At 54.4% G+C, this 15,144-nt stretch overlaps 2 protein-coding genes across 14 annotated transcripts in view; both read left to right on the forward strand.

The window, feature by feature from the left end:
* The window catches only part of ADGRG1 (adhesion G protein-coupled receptor G1), a 39,371-nt gene extending 34,515 nt beyond the window's left edge, over positions 1–4,856 (forward strand). For all 10 annotated transcript variants that reach the window (XM_060650675.3, XM_060650680.3, XM_060650674.3 and 7 more), the window contains exons 11-14: positions 259–527; positions 1,485–1,593; positions 1,990–2,258; positions 3,472–4,856. In XM_060650675.3, coding sequence (XP_060506658.1) covers positions 259–527; positions 1,485–1,593; positions 1,990–2,258; positions 3,472–3,602 — 778 coding nt within the window. In that variant the 3' untranslated portion in view covers positions 3,603–4,856. The remainder of the gene's footprint in view (positions 1–258; positions 528–1,484; positions 1,594–1,989; positions 2,259–3,471) is intronic.
* Positions 4,857–8,209: 3,353 nt separating this feature from the next.
* Positions 8,210–15,144, forward strand: part of ADGRG3 (adhesion G protein-coupled receptor G3) — a 29,913-nt gene continuing 22,978 nt past the window's right edge. For 2 of the 4 annotated variants that reach the window (XM_060650666.3, XM_060650668.3), the window contains exons 1-2: positions 8,211–8,383; positions 12,922–13,081. In XM_060650666.3, coding sequence (XP_060506649.3) covers positions 8,323–8,383; positions 12,922–13,081 — 221 coding nt within the window. In that variant the 5' untranslated portion in view covers positions 8,211–8,322. Of the gene's footprint in view, positions 8,384–12,921; positions 13,082–15,144 lie in introns of all 4 variants that reach the window. The other 2 variants (XM_060650667.3, XM_060650671.3) reach the window with 2 other exon arrangements.

The following is a 15,144-nucleotide window of genomic DNA, read 5'->3' on the forward strand; positions in this document are numbered from 1 at the left end:
CCAACTTTGGGAGCCTCTGGTTGACTCTCGTGGCTGGATTTGTCTCACTGGCTCTGTCTGGCTAAATCTGCTGTTACAGGTGCACACGGTGCCTCAGCCTGTGGCTGCTGGGCACAAGGTAGGTGCACGGGGACAAGTGGGGACGACCTAGCTGCAGCCATAGGAATAAGATAGGGTGCGAATGTGTGTGCCCTGGGAAAGCTGCCCCGACCTTCCCAAGCTGGCCACCAGGGTGACCTGCCCCCCCCCCCCGCGCAGGAGGAAGACTCGGGATTACACCATCAAGGTGCACATGAACCTACTGCTGGCTGTCTTCCTGCTGGATGTGAGCTTCCTGCTGAGTGAGCCCGTGGCCCTGGCAGGCTCCGAGGCTGGCTGCCGGGCCAGCGCCATCTTCCTGCACTTCTCTCTGCTCGCCTGCCTCTCCTGGATGGGCCTCGAGGGTTACAACCTCTACCGACTCGTGGTCGAGGTCTTTGGCACCTATGTCCCTGGCTACTTGCTCAAGCTGAGCATCGTGGGCTGGGGTAAGTTGGTAGAGGGTGCTGGTGGGCCCTCCGGACCTGCCTCTGCTACGTGGCAAGACCCGGGCACCTGGTTCCACTTCTTTGCTTACCTCTTGGACTGCTCCCTCACCGTTTCCTTTTACCCACCCACCCACCCACAGGTGTTCTTTACCTGGGCTGCAGGTTAAGGTCCCCTTTAGGAAGATGAGATGGTGAGCACTGCCCCAAGAAACACATATTCTCCACATTGCTCACTCTTTTGAAAGGGGGGTTTGCTGACATAGCCACCACGTATGGATGTGCAGGTTGTGCACTGCTCAAAGGCACCCAGTTGGGGGTGAATGGACTGTAATCCAGTCCTCCACTCACCTAAATCACCCAGGCTGGAAGTGGCTCTGTCTGTGGATCCTCTGAAGCTTCAGGTAACAGATTCCCCATAGCTCTGGCATCTGTCCTTGGCTAAGACAACCCAAGTTACCTATAGCCCAGACCTCTCAGTCAGGCCTGGGCCCAGGGACACATCACAAGTGGATGTTGCACAGGCCCGCCAACCTCCGCACGTCCCTGACCCAGTTTGCCACTCCTCTTGTGTTTCTCATCTGGCCCTTGTTTGGTTCACTCCATTGATTTACATAAAATTCCTTCAGAGCTGGCTCTGTGTCGAGATGCAGGTGTTTGGTGGTGGGAGACCACTTCTGGAGAGCTCTCAATCTCCAGCCCATGGACAAGGTCAAGGCCCAGTGCAGGCGCTGGGAGGCCTCCCCTCCCGGTGTCCCCTACCTCTCCCTGTGATGTCCTGCCCCTCAGCGGGGACGCGAGGGCCCTGTCTCCCACGGGCCCCCAGGATGGTGGGGGGAAGCAGGGCTGGGGCTCTCTGTGGGAAACCCAAACTGGAGCGGGGGGAAGGGGAGGGTCCGAAGGCCTTGCCAGAGGGCAGGGGAGGGTGGGAGATGGAACCCTATGCTCTGCTGCCCTCAGGCTTCCCCATCTTCCTGGTGACATTGGTGGCACTGGTAGACATGAACAACTACGGCTCCATCATCCTGGCTGTGCACAGGACTCCAGAGAGTGTCATCTACCCTTCCATGTGAGTGGCTGTGTGCAGCGGGGGCGGGGAGAGGGGCCTTGGGGTGCAGAGGCCAGAGAGCGGCCTGGGCCTGGGCCACGCTGAGCAGGGGACTCCTGGGTGCCAGGGCTGCTGGAGCCCCGCAGTGGCTGGAGGGTCAGGGAGGGTGAGCACAGGCCTGGAGTTGCCCATCGCTCACCAGGTGACCTCGCGCAGCGCCTCGGTTTCTTTCCTTTGGAGCGGGAATATAGGTTGGAGCGGATGAAGGCACGAATTAAAAAGAATTAAAAAGAAAATAAGCCCCCCCGTGAGTCAGTCACAGCTCCCGGCTCTGGGGATCACTGTGGTGCACACCCATGGCCCAGGAAGCACGGTGCGGCCCCGTCGTGCGCTGAGCCCTCCCATCTCCGCCCGCAGGTGCTGGATCCGGGACTCCCTGGTCAGCCACGTCACCAACCTGGGCCTCTTCAGCCTGGTGTTTCTGTTCAACACTGCCATGCTGGGCACCATGGTGGTGCAGATCCTGCGGCTGCGCCCCCATGCCCAGAAGTGGCCCCACGTGCTGACGCTGCTCGGTCTCAGCCTGGTCCTCGGTCTGCCCTGGGCCCTGATCTTCTTCTCCTTTGCTTCTGGCACCTTCCAGCTGGTCGTTCTCTACTTCTTCAGCATCATCACCTCCTTCCAAGGTAGGCACGGAGAAGACCCCACCCCTGGCCTGGGCAGGGTGCCTGTATGTGGAGCACTGGGCAGGGAAGATCTGACCCAACCTGAAAGGTTCACTTCTCTGGGCCTCAGTCTTCCCATGCGGAAAATGGGGGCATCCTGGCCGTAGTTGACAAGTCTTTATTGAGTACCTACTATGTTTTGGCCCTATGTTAAGCCTTGAACTGGCTGGGTCAGGGCCTTCCCTCCATGGAGCTCATCTCTGGTGGGAAAGACCAAGCATGACAAGAAATCATCTGAGGGGCCAAGCAGCCCCCTGCTTGCATGGACCAAGCAGCCATCTGAGGGGATCTCGGAGACTAGGGCAGTAACAGCGGGTGACGTGGTGGGCAGACCATCTGGGCTGGGGTGGGGGTCGCTTTGGGGAGGGTGGCCAGGGAGGCCTCTGTAGGAGGTATCTGAAGACAACAGAAGGGTCCAGCCGGGGAGAGATCAAGGGCCTTGTTACTCTGTGTGTGTTCCTTGCACTGTGGGCGTCAACACTGTGGGAAGCCTGCTAGCAGTGTGGACGTGCCGAATCAGATCTACATTGTAACAGAAGCCCAGAGAAGGGTGTGCACGCCACAGGCTGAGGCGGTCCGGCCTAAGCAGAGTGGGCCAGGCCAAGGGAGCAAAGGTTTTGAGGCTGGAATTTGGTCGTGTGTTGAAAGAATAGTGAGGGGGAGCGAGGCAAAAGGGTTAGTGGGGGGGGAGGGGCAGAAGGGAGGTGGTGAGGGGAGAGGAGCAGAGGGGCTGGGTCACAAGGGCCTGGGCCTGAAGCCACAGGGTCCCTTCTACCTGCACCCCTCTACCATCCCCCGCCCTGCCATGACCGACCAACAGACAGACAGACACATGCACATACACACACATCCCCCTCTGTTCTGGCCGAGAGGTACTTAAATGGGTAGGCTCTGGAACCTGAACACCACTGTTTAACTCCTGCCTCAGCCAAGTCCCCTTATCTCCCTGGGCCTCAGTTTCCTCATTTGTGACACAGAAGAGTAACCAACAGGCCTGACCTCATAAGGACCTCGTGAGAATAACATGAGACGGGGCCCAGGGAATCACACGGTTTCTAACACGTAGCAGGTGCTCCCCTGGATCACATGGGTGCTGGTAGGCTGGGGAGGGAGGACGGAGAAGGGCAGGGCTGCCCCCAGCCTGCTGACCCTTGTGCCCCCCTGCTGCCCACAGGCTTCCTCATCTTCCTCTGGTACTGGTCCATGCGGCTGCAGGCCCGGAACGGGCCCTCCCCTCTGAAGAGCAGCTCGGACAGCGCCAGGCTCCCCATCAGCTCGGGCAGCACCTCGTCCAGCCGCATCTAGGCCACCAGCCACCTTCCAGGAGCTGTGTGAGGAAACCAAGTTGCGGCCTCTCCTCACCGCCGCCCGCCGCCCCCGCAGCCAGGCCGGACACTTCAGGGTCAGCCGGAGACTTGAGAAGAAGGCCCAGGGACCTCAGAGTGAGGGGACGGTTGCCCTTGGCAGTCAGACCCCCAGGCTGGGCCTTCTGAATTGGCCTGCAGACTGCTCGGCTCTCAGGTCCAGCTCACAAGGGGCTGAGGAGTGGGACCGTCCCGCTGCTGTCCTCGCTGGGGCTGAAGGCTGTTCTTAAGTCACCGCCGCTGGGCCCGGCCCTCGTGGCTGGTGATGGGAGCCCTCACAGCCCGAAGGTCAGGTCCCGGGCCTGTGAGGCCCGGTGGCAACCTTGGTCCTGTGCCCCCACCCAGGACAGAAATGTGCCATAGCTGTTCTGTCTCTGGTGATCACCATGAGGGCGCTTGGCCGTCCTGTTATTTTAGCCTGAGAGTGGTACTCAGGGCATGTGGGGCTGGGGCAGAGCTTTGAGCCAGACCTCTGGAGGAGAGCCCCCTCCTGGTCAACATCACCTCTACCTCGGAGCCCAGGGCCCTCCGTCATCCTCCCCAGCCCTCCCTCTCCAGCCCTCCGCTCAGCCCCAGGGGATCCCCTGGGGGCTCCCAGGCCCAATGCTGTATTTTGGGTTGTGGTTTCCAAGAGCTGCCTGGTGCCTGCCGTAAACCTCTATCTACTGCACCGACTTTTGCCTGCCCTTGACTCAGGCAGAGTATAGACATTATGGGCTGGGCCAGGTCTGTCTGTCCATCTGGGCCTTTCTATAAGCTGCATCACCCTTGCTCACCACTGCCGAGCCCATCCCTCACAGGGGCCCTCAGCCTCTCTCGAAGCCCTCTTGTGGCAAGAACTGTGGGGCACAGCAACGCAGAATTGTTTCTGCCCCAGTGCCCCAGACGACTGAGACGTGCTTCCCCTGGTGACCCTGGCCTACAGCCCAACGTGCTCCTAAAGGGTCGGAGCTACAGGTGTAGGGTTAGCAGAGCCATCATTTCTTGCTGGGGACCCAGGAAGACTTCCTGTAGGAGGCAGCATTTGATCTGGATCTCCGCCTTAAAGATGTGGAGGCCTTTCTTTTTAAGTACTGCTATCTCATTTGTCTTTTGAATTTAAAGAAGTAGATGTTTGTTGTAGAGAATCTGGAAACTGTAGAAGAGTACACAGAAGAAAATAAAAATCATCTCTTGTTATCACCTAACAAACCAATGTAAACAGTTTGGAGCACTTCCTTCTGAGCTTCCTTCTGTGCTTCTATTAAGAGTCACTGATACAAACACCCTGGGGCCAATCGGGAAACAGGAATGAGAGAAGAAGGCTGCATGTGAAAAAGAATCAACCGCTGGAAACTTTATCCACCAGGACGAGTGGGGGATAAATGGTGACTTGGCGTCAGTGTTGGGGAAGCAGTGGGGATTGCTGGGGTCTGTGGTGGATTAAAGATTACAAGCCCGATGCTGAGGGAGCCACTCAGCTCCAGTCGCCTACCACCACGCAGGGATGAGGACCCAGGTAGCCAGACCACCCTCCTTTTATGATAAATCAGAAACCCAGGGGCGCCTGGGTGGCTCAGTCAGTTAAGCGTCCAGCTCTTGATTTTGCCCAGGTCATGACCTCACAGTTCATTAGTTCGAGCCCCGCGTCAGGCTCTCTCCCTCTCTCTCTGTCCCTCCCCTGCTTTCCCTGTCTCTGTCTCTCTCTCTCTCAAAATAAATAAATAAACATTTTTTAAAAAGGAAGAATAAAGAAATCCAGGCTGTGGGGGTACAGAATCCCCTGGTTTAAAGATTTGGCTCATCCAAAAAATTCACTGGCCAAAAGAAATCAGCCTTGGGACTGAATTCAGCCCTTGGCTGGCTGCGTGATGTATGCAGCCAGTGTGTGGGCCAGTGTGTAGTTGATGGGCTGCAAGAAGAAATGATCAGACTTGCCTCCCATCACTACCTCCAAACTGGTTGCGTCCAGCCTGCTGTGCCCGTGCCATGGCACAGGAGAGGCAGACCAGGTAGGTTTCTGTCCCCACTCAGTAGAGAGCACTGGCGAATGGTCACTGCTACTTGCATCCAGGTCTCATAGCCCAGCGCAGGTCCATCCCAGGCCCTCCCTGAGCTTCCGCCCTGCACAGTCTCCTTCCTCATCATCTGGCTGCTCCAGGGGGATCACGGGCTGGGGAAAATGGCACCAGGGTCTGGAGTTGGACGGGACGGGTGCGAAGCCACCTTAGCCGCCGGGGGTAGACGGGCAGTGCCCTCTGATGGCATGAATGTGCGATCTGGGGACCTGCAGGGACCTCAGCACATGGGACCTCCTTGCACCTGCCTCTTTTCCGAAGCTCCTCTGTTCCTGTCCCCTCTCTCATTGTCGTCTGCCTCCACCTTTCGGCAAGTCCTGAGGACAGGGGCAAGCCTTGCCCGCAGTGACCTGCTTGGGCAGCTCAGGGGGGTCAGAGCCAGCTCCCTCCTCGCGGACTGCTCAGTCTCTCTGAATGAGGGTCACTTGGGGCCCCGTCACTTGGCTAGACCTTGGGGGGGGCACCTCCCCCCATCCTCAGGAGGGAAAGAAAGGACTCAGCCCCCTTCCCCAGGCAGATGGCACTCCCTTCAAACAAATTCTCCCACTTCAGAGAATTCTTGAACATTAGGCTCTGGCTTTGAGGCTGGCTCAGGTAGCAAGGAGGGGCCTCTCGAGGGTTGGATCCCATCTACTTAAGACAGGTGCTAGATGGGCCCCCTGATGGTCCTTATTCCCTGAGCTATAGGGCCTTGGACAGCAGGACCGCTGTTCTCAGATGGACATGACCAGGTTTGCGTGTGGAGACATTGCTCTGGCATGAGAAATGGATGGATGGAAGTGACTAGAAGGTGAACGCTGGCCAGGCCTGGCCAGGAGGCTGGAGCCCATCTGGAGCCACGGGGACAAGCAGTGGAAGTGGCAGAAAGGGAAACTGTAGTTCCATTTGCCCTGGGCTTTGGGGGTCCCAGGGCTTTGTCCATGGCTCCAAGGCAGTCCCCAGCCCCGGTGGGGCCCCGGAGGGGTAGCCCTCTGGCCCTGCCCAGCCATCTTTTGCCACTTTCCTAGAACCCTGGTCCTGTCTTTCCAGGTGTGCTGGATGGTCTTGGTCCCTTCTTCTGGACCCTTCTTCACAAACAGGCACCTGTGAGCCCCTTTGAGGGCCCTGGCACCAGGACGGGTTTCCACGGGGGACCCAGCAAGTCCGCACTTCACAAAGCCCTTGTCCAGCCCTTGTCACCTGGCTGCAGCTGGGAAGGAGGTGGGACAGGCCCAGTGGTTCCTGTCTGCCCCGAAGCCTTCCCTGCAGAGGAAATGCCTGGGGCTCCATGCCAGATTCCCACCTGTCACCCACGCCCCATGAGTGACCCCGACATCCTCTCCCCAACCTCCCCCCCGGCCCCGCCAGGCCCAGAGGGCCCAGTGGGGGACTGAATCCTGTCTAGACACTGTCTGGGAGGAAGGGGAAGGGGCCAGGGAGGTGGTCCTCAGGCCCTCGAGGTGGAGCACGTCCAGCTCTGGCCGTGAGGTGGGAGATGCTCGTCCTGATGCACCTTCTTGGTGGGATGCTCTCGGACTTTGATCTTGCAGTGACCGTGGGACCATGCCAAGGGCCCTGGCCTCATCTGCACGGCTTCCTTGGAGTCCCCAGAGCTGGAGCCTGAGTGGTCAGCCCCTCCCCTTCCCTCATGCTGCACTCCATGTGTGTTTGCTGCCCCCACTTCCTGTCTGGGCCACCCGTGACCAGCCAGGCGATATGACGGTAATTGTGAAGAACTGACAGTCGTGTAAGGAGATAGTGACGGTGGCCACCCCCCCCCCCCCTACCCCGGCCTGGACAATTCCACATGCATGATCTCATGAGTTCTCCGCATGTCTTGTGAGAGGCCCAGAGCAGCAGACAGCTCACCCGAGCTCACCCAGCCAGGAAGTGGCCAGGACAGATGTACGCCCAGGCCTGACCAACCCCAGAGCCCATGCTCCTGCCCACCCCATCCCACATCTCCTGTTATCCAGTCTGGTAGGAGGCAGCGTGGTGCCGGGGCCTCCAGGGCCAGCCCTCTGCTGCTCCCAGGACCCCAGCAGTCATGGCCTTGATCCTGGTCTCGTTCAAGCCATAAGCATGAGTGAAGGAGCCTGAGTACCGTCCCAATCCCTGCAGCCAGGCTGTGTGCCTGGTGTATTACAGGTGTCCTCAAACCCCAGCACGGCTCTCTGCCGCAGCCCTATTACTGTATTTGCCTTACAGAGGAAGGAACAAGCTCAGAGAGGCCCCCAGCTTGTGAGAGGAGGGTCTGCGCTCGGTGTGCCTGACTCTAAAGCCTGTGCCCCTCACCATCTCCGGGCGTCCGCTTGGGCGCGGAGGCCTCTGCGGCCGCTGGACCCCAACTTCACAGCGCCCGGCAGCGTTCCTGGGTGGGTGCAGCGGCCCCCTCTGCAGGCGGTCGCAGAGTGGGGGGGAGACAGGAGGGCTGGCCAGTTCCCCACGCTCACCTTTCACAACCCAACTGATGGTGCCATGGAGCAGGAAGGCTGAGAAAGAGGCCACAGGAAGCCGTGACGCTGCATGGGGGGAGGGGGTGGAGGCAGGCCACACAGCAGAGCCTGGGGACAGAGGGACACATAGACACCGGGCTCCGGCCAGTGCGGACAAGGCTGACCAAGGATGGTGACACCCGGGGCCCTGAGGGTCCTGTTTCTCCTGCTCCTCCTGCTCTGGGCCTCAGGTGAGCGGCTGGTTCCTCATTCCCTCTTCCCGAGCCCGGGACACCGAGGGATAGGGGCCGGGGAGGGGGAACAGTCGGGGTGTCTTGAGCATGTGTGTCCAAGGAGACCATTCTGCCAGCCTCTGCATCTTCTCTCACCTCATCCTGAGTTAGACGTCGTCATGATGAACTCGAGTCAGCGCTGGGTCTCAGGTGCTCTCCTCCCTCCCCTACTCTGGGCTGTGGCTTCCTGGCGGGCCTGGCTCTGGGACACAACTGGGCCCTGCGCACGCTCATATCCAGCTGGCCTCTGAGCTCCCGGGGGAGGGGACAGGACGCTCTGGAGGCTGAGGCCAGGTGGGGCTTGCACTGAGCTCCCCCATGGCTCCCCCTGCCCCTGCCAGCTCTCCTCTCCCTGACCCGGCAATGGCTTCCTAGTCTCCGGTGAGCCAAGCCGGGAACAAGGCTTCCCGCCCCTCACCCGCTATCAGCCTTGCATATGTGGTTGTTCTCCAGAGCAGTTTGAGGACCCCAGGTCTTGCCCTTGCTGTACTCTCTCCCGGGAAATCTGAGCCCACACCTGGCCCACCTGGCCAGCTCTCACCCTCCTTGGCGCCCTGTGATGTCTGCAGTGACCCTCTCAGGCAGAAGGGGTGCTCCCAACTCATGCCCTGTGTGCTCCTCCTGTTTTGTTCTTTAGTGTTGTTATTTTACAAGTTTTTGAAGTTTATTTTGAGAGGAAGAGAGGGAGAGGCAGAGAGAGAGGAGAGAGAGAGTGCCAAGCAGGCTCCATGCTGAGAGCACAGAGCCTGAGGCAGGGGCACAATCCCACAAGAGTGAGATCATGGCCTGAGCAGAAATCAAGAGTTGGACGCTTAATCGACTGAGCCACCCAGACGCCCCATTCTCCTGTTTTGCTCTTGACTCAGTGAGTGGCCTGCATGCCGGTCACCTTACGTGTCTGTGCAACACGAGGTCATGTGGCTTTCATGGGGTCATGGAGTCACATGGGGTCAAGCTCTTTGGGCTTCAAAGAACCTTTTTCTCTTCAATGTTGGGAGATTCGGCAAAGTGCAAAGTTCAGTCGACTCAAAAAAGGGGGGGGAATGATGATGTTGTCCTCCTGGCAGAACAAGCTGTCAGGCAGAACGCTTCACAGATTGACCCCCTCCCCGGCCACTACGATAACCAGTGGTGGCTATTGTCCGGTCTCAGCGGGCACCATAAGGACCCCGGGCCCTTCACAAGAGCGGTAACTACGCTGGTTGGGGCTGCGAGGCTCACCACAGTGACTGGGTTTATTCTTTGGTCGATGTGGGAGCTCCTGTTTGGGCAAAGCGTCAGCCATTTGAATAGTATGAGGAGGCCTGAGAGATTTATATGTTTATATGTAAAAGTAATTCTCCTTCTTTTGTGGATATTTATGGGTTACTCAACATTGTCTGCTCCTTGATTGATTCATTCGATAAACACTGATAGTGACTTCTTCGCAGGGCCAGGCCCTGAGCCAACGAGGCTGGGCTGTGGCAGAGAAAAGCAGTCGCCTGATGCTGAGCTGTAGGGAGGGGCAAAAACCGCCCTCTGACTTCCGGCCTGCTTCCCACTTGACCATGGATCGAGGTGTTCCTGGAGGCCAGCTCCTGGGGCAGATCAGGATGGGGAAGTGTAGTGTAGGTCTTGAGGTGGGGACTGTCATCATCTCACATGGGCTTGGTTCAGGCTGTCTCTGTCTGGACTAAATGCTTCCAGTGTCTTCAAAAAATATTCACACAAGAAGATATTTAATCATCTTATCTGCCCTCGCGAAAAGCTTCACATACACGACTGTGCTAACATTTTGAGGCAGGCAGGAAGGCGGCTATGTTAACACCCGCCGGGGTGCCACCTGTGCCCAGCACCCATTTGGGACTCCTCGGGCACAAAGAAGGCTAGGATTACATAGAGAATGGCACCCCCACTCCCTTTCCCTCTCCTCTCTCTCCCCCTCTCTCTTTTTCCCTCTTTTCTTTCTCTCTTCCTCCTTTATTTAAAAAGCAAATGTAGATCATATTATACACATGCTCATTGAGCATTTGCTTCTTCCCATTAAACGGTGTCATGAATATTTTTACAATCTAACAGAAAGTTAAAGTTTCTTTATAGGTTACTTAAAACACTGTCATCATAGATCTGATTATTATGAAATCCACTCTAAAATGTAATTTTTTAAAGTTTATTTATTTATTTTGAGAGAGAGAGATGGCGCAAGTCGGGGGGGGGGGGTCAGAGAGAGAAGGAGAGAGAGAGAGAGAGAGAGAGAGAGAGAGAGAGAGAATCCCAAGCAGACTCCGTGCCTCCAGTGCAGAGCCCGACGCGGGGCTCGAACTCATGAACCGGGAGCTCATGACCTGACCTGAAACGGAGTGTCGGATGTTTAACCGACTGAGCCACCCAGGTGCCCCTAAAATGTAATTTTTAAAGCCCTACATTACTCTAACTTTGATCTGCCATTATCTGTGTCTCTATCTTAAAAATTAGCTTGTTTCTTTTATTGTGAAAGTCATGTTGTGTGTGATTTCTTGAAAAAGAACCCACACACCAGAGAAGGGTACAAGTAATGAAAAGTAAGTGTCGCCCCACCCACCTCACCCTTAGCACCTCACGTCCTAGAGGTAGCCTCCCCATAACCGTTCCTGGTGTGCCCATCGGAAAGGCCAAGGTGCACAGGTTGTCAAGACACCCCCACAAATGGACAACGGATAAAACAATGCAGTTCACAGGAAAAAACATACAAATAGATGCTCCGACTCCTTCTTAAGTTAAAACAAAAATATAATTTTACTCCTCAGGTTGGCAAAGGCTTGCAGGTTTGGGGAAGTCTAGGGTTAGGAACATGTGGGTCCATAGCCACTCCGTTTGCTGCAGGTAGAAATAGGTGCATCCCCTTTAGAAGGAAATTTGGTAACACCTACCAATTTTTAAAAGCTCAACATTTTGACCCAGAGATTCCTATGATAGCAATGTTTTCTATGAATTCTTAACACAAGCTGACAAAGAGGTAAGCAGTGTTGTTCAAAACAGGAAAAAAAAAAAAAAAGAGCGACAACCTTAAAAGCCGGCCAACAGAGGAGCGGTTGAACAAGGGTCACAAGACCCACCTCACGGAAGGAACAGTGTTCAAGTGTCCACAGAAAGACACGATCGGCAGGTGCCGACGTGGAAAGCTCTTCAACATATATTGCTGAGCGATCCCAGTCACGTGCATTTTAAAATGATTTATATCACAACACTCGCCTACACATAGGAAATTTCTGCAAGGTTGTGCAGTAAATTGCAAAGGGTCGTGAACTCTGGAGTGTGACCTGGGAACTGCAGGGAGTTTTACTTTTCATTTTATGTCCTTGTGTACAGTTTAATGTATTTTTTATTTAAATTTTTGTTAATGTTTATTTATTTTTGAGAGAGAGAGAGAGAGGTACAGGGCATGAGAGGGGGAGGGGCAGAGAGAGAGGGAGACGCAGAATCTGAAGCAGGCTCCAGGCTCTGACCTGTCAGCACAGACCCTGGAGCAGGGCTCGAACTCACGGACCGTGAGCTCATGACCGTAGCTGAAGTTGGACGCTAAACCGACTGAGCTGCCTAGGTGCCCTGTACGGTTTTTTTAAAAAAGAAAACAAACCTCTGTCCGTGTATTAACTTTGTTGAGAGACAGGTAACTATGCATACATATACATACACCCAGCATAAACACACAAATACATAAAGAGTCGGTTTTACAATGAAATTCTCACCTCCTGGAATAAGGAATACTGACTCTCTGTACATCTACGATGAGCGATACCCTTCATGTGTTTGAACTCTACTCCTCCCCCAAACTCACAAGGAAGGTACTATTAGCCCCATTTAGCTGATGAGAAGATGGAGCCTCAGAGAGTTTAAGTGGAAACGTAACAGTTTAAGTGTCCCTGAGGTCACACGGCGAGTAAATGACTCAGAGCTTCCATTCCATGCCCCGTGCCAGGTGAAAGGGGAACTGAGCGAGAAGTCACGGAAGCTGGTCTGTCGTCCCAGAGCTGCCCCCCAGCTAGCTGGTGACCTCACTCAAGTCACTGTGCCCCAGGGGCCCTCAGTTTGCTGTGTTCTTCCCCTACCCCAGGAGGTAGCCTGTGAGGGTTGTAATGAGAACATGGGGGAATAAGGCAAACTGAGACAGAATATGCCCAAGGGTTATACCACTAGGCCACAATTGCAAGGGCTTTGGAATGTCTGATATGGAACAACTGTGGAAAGCCCAGCAGGCTCCCTGGAGGAGGTGGTAAAGGGTAATAGGAGCCATGTGCCAAGCCCTTTGTACACACTTTCCCCCAAAGCATCCCACCGGCCCTGTGAGGTCAGGGGTAGTAGCTCCTTTTGCTTGGGAAACTGAGCCCAGCTCAAGTGCGCTTAGTTAGTGTAGATGGTTGGAGCTGGAATTTCAGCCCACGTGACCAGACCCTGGGGCCTGAGCATCTTACCCTCTACCTCTCGCCCTTGCTGCCTCCCTACCCAGACCCTTCCCACCTTCTGCATCCCTCCTTCAGGTATGGAAAATTCTGAGATCCTGGAGCAACCGAGAAACGTCTGCCTGGGGCTCATCAATGAGGGCAACTATGAGTCCTTCTACCTGGAGAACACAGCTGGCTGCTTCACAAAATGCAGGCAGTCAGGGAATGAACCCTGCGACCTGAAAAACTTACAGAGGTAAGGGGGCCCTCTGAACTAGAGCAGGGATCTGGGGCTCCTTCAAGGGTGGCAGGGAGGCTGTTAGGAAGAGACAGAGCTATCAGCCCCCACGGCTCCAGAAAGTGAGGCTGCCCTCTCACCTTCCCACCCCGTTGACACCCACATTCCCTCCAATCTACTCACTGAGACCTTTCTGATCCAGGGGATGCAGGGACGAATCAGCCCCTGTTCCTACCATTGTGGAGGGTCAGACAGGGGCCCAAATGATGATGACTCTAGAGTGTGGTCAGACAAAAGGGTGGACAAGGTGCTGGCTTAGCTCAAAGGAAGACTGCCAAGGCTTCACGGAGGAGGCAACTCAGGAAAAGGCTTTGAAGACTCCATGGGAGTTTTCTAATTGGACCCAAGCAATGTTAGGGGCTACAGGCAGCAGAACTTCAGGAGTGTTGGGGGGGAGAACCACACTGCTTTGAAATGTGAAAGAGTGACATTCTGGGGATGCAGGCAACAATGGGGAGGTGGGCTGGGTAGGGGAGAGACTAGAAATATAAGCAGGGACCAAAGTGTGAAGGGTCTTGTAAGTCGTACTAATGTGGGAGGAGGCAGAGCAAGGACAGATTTTTAAACAGAAGAAAAGCATAGTCAATTTCGCACTTTAGAAAGATCACTCAGGTTTCAGGGAAGGATACAAGGGTGGTGGTGCAGGAAGAGACTTGGACCAGGATGCAATCACAGTGTCTGCGTAGGAGTGAATCACCTGGGTAGGTGCTAAATCACCACCAGCAGCACCAATTGGCTCTGTGCACCTGGAAAGGAGGGATGAATTAGAAACACTGTATGACGCAGAACCAGTAAGACCAAGAGACTGATAAGGCCAAAAAATTAGAGAGAGTGGGTCGAGGGAGAAGGGGTTTAGAATACATCTCTAAGAATCATCTCTAAAAATTTTTGCCTCTCTCCCCTCCAATCAAAGCTGGCTATAACTGAATTCTTCTAAGATATGCAGCACAACCTCATAGCTGGCACTCAATTCATGCTTGCTGAAAAAAAAAATGAGTGAAAAGCCTGTGTTCTCAGGCTCGGTGTTAAGATGGCAATCTGATTGAACTATGTCATTTCAGGGGCCTGAAAACACTCCCATTCCCACCGGCACCTGCTTCAGTAGCTTCTTAGCTCTGGGAGGCTATTCAGGGATAGCTTGTGCTCTCCTGTCTGTGCTCTTCTATGATGGGGATAAACACTTTGGAAAAAGCAGGGGCTCTGGGATCAGAAGATGTGGATTCTGTTCCCAAGTCATCAGTTAACCAAGTTACCTCCTTTATCATCACAACCCTCTGAAGTGGGTCCGGCCATCAACTCATTTCAACATAGGAATTTAGGGAGAGGGCACAAACATTTTGTCCATAATAGGGCCTGTTATGAATAACACTGCCATGAATTTTTAAAATAGATCTTGCCATCAACATTTTCGTACATGTCTTTTCATGAACATATACACTCATTTCTCTTGAGTAAATACCTAGAAGGGAATCGATGTCAAAGGTATGATGAATTTTAGTAAGCATTGCCATAATTTTCCGTGGTGGCCATATCAGTTTACATTCCCACCAGTAATGTGTGGGCATTCCAGTTATCCCACACCTTTGCAATGCTTGGTATTACCAGTCATTTTAAGTTTAGCCGTTCTGGAAAGGATATAGTGGTATCTCATTTCTTTTTATTCATTTTGATAGCTTTACTAAGGTATAATTTATGTACCATCCAATCTATACATTGTTAGGGTACAGTTCAATAATTTATGGTATATTATGCAGTGTGTGGAACCATTATTATGATCATTTTAATAACACTTGCATCAGCCCCAAAAGTACCCTCGTACCTGTTTGCAGACAATCCCTGCTCATATACCCAGGCACAGCCAACCACTGATCTGCTTTCTACCCTATATATTTGCCTTTTCTGGATATTTTCCATAAGGGACTCATACAATATGCTGTCTTTTAAATCTTGCTTCCTTCACTTACCATGGTTTTGAGTTATATTCATATATTAGCATGTATCAATAGTTCTTTTTTTATTAC

The sequence above is a fragment of the Panthera onca genome, chromosome E2, assembly GCF_046562875.1.
Source record: "Panthera onca isolate mPanOnc1 chromosome E2, mPanOnc1 haplotype 2, whole genome shotgun sequence".
Lineage (NCBI taxonomy): Eukaryota > Metazoa > Chordata > Mammalia > Carnivora > Felidae > Panthera > Panthera onca.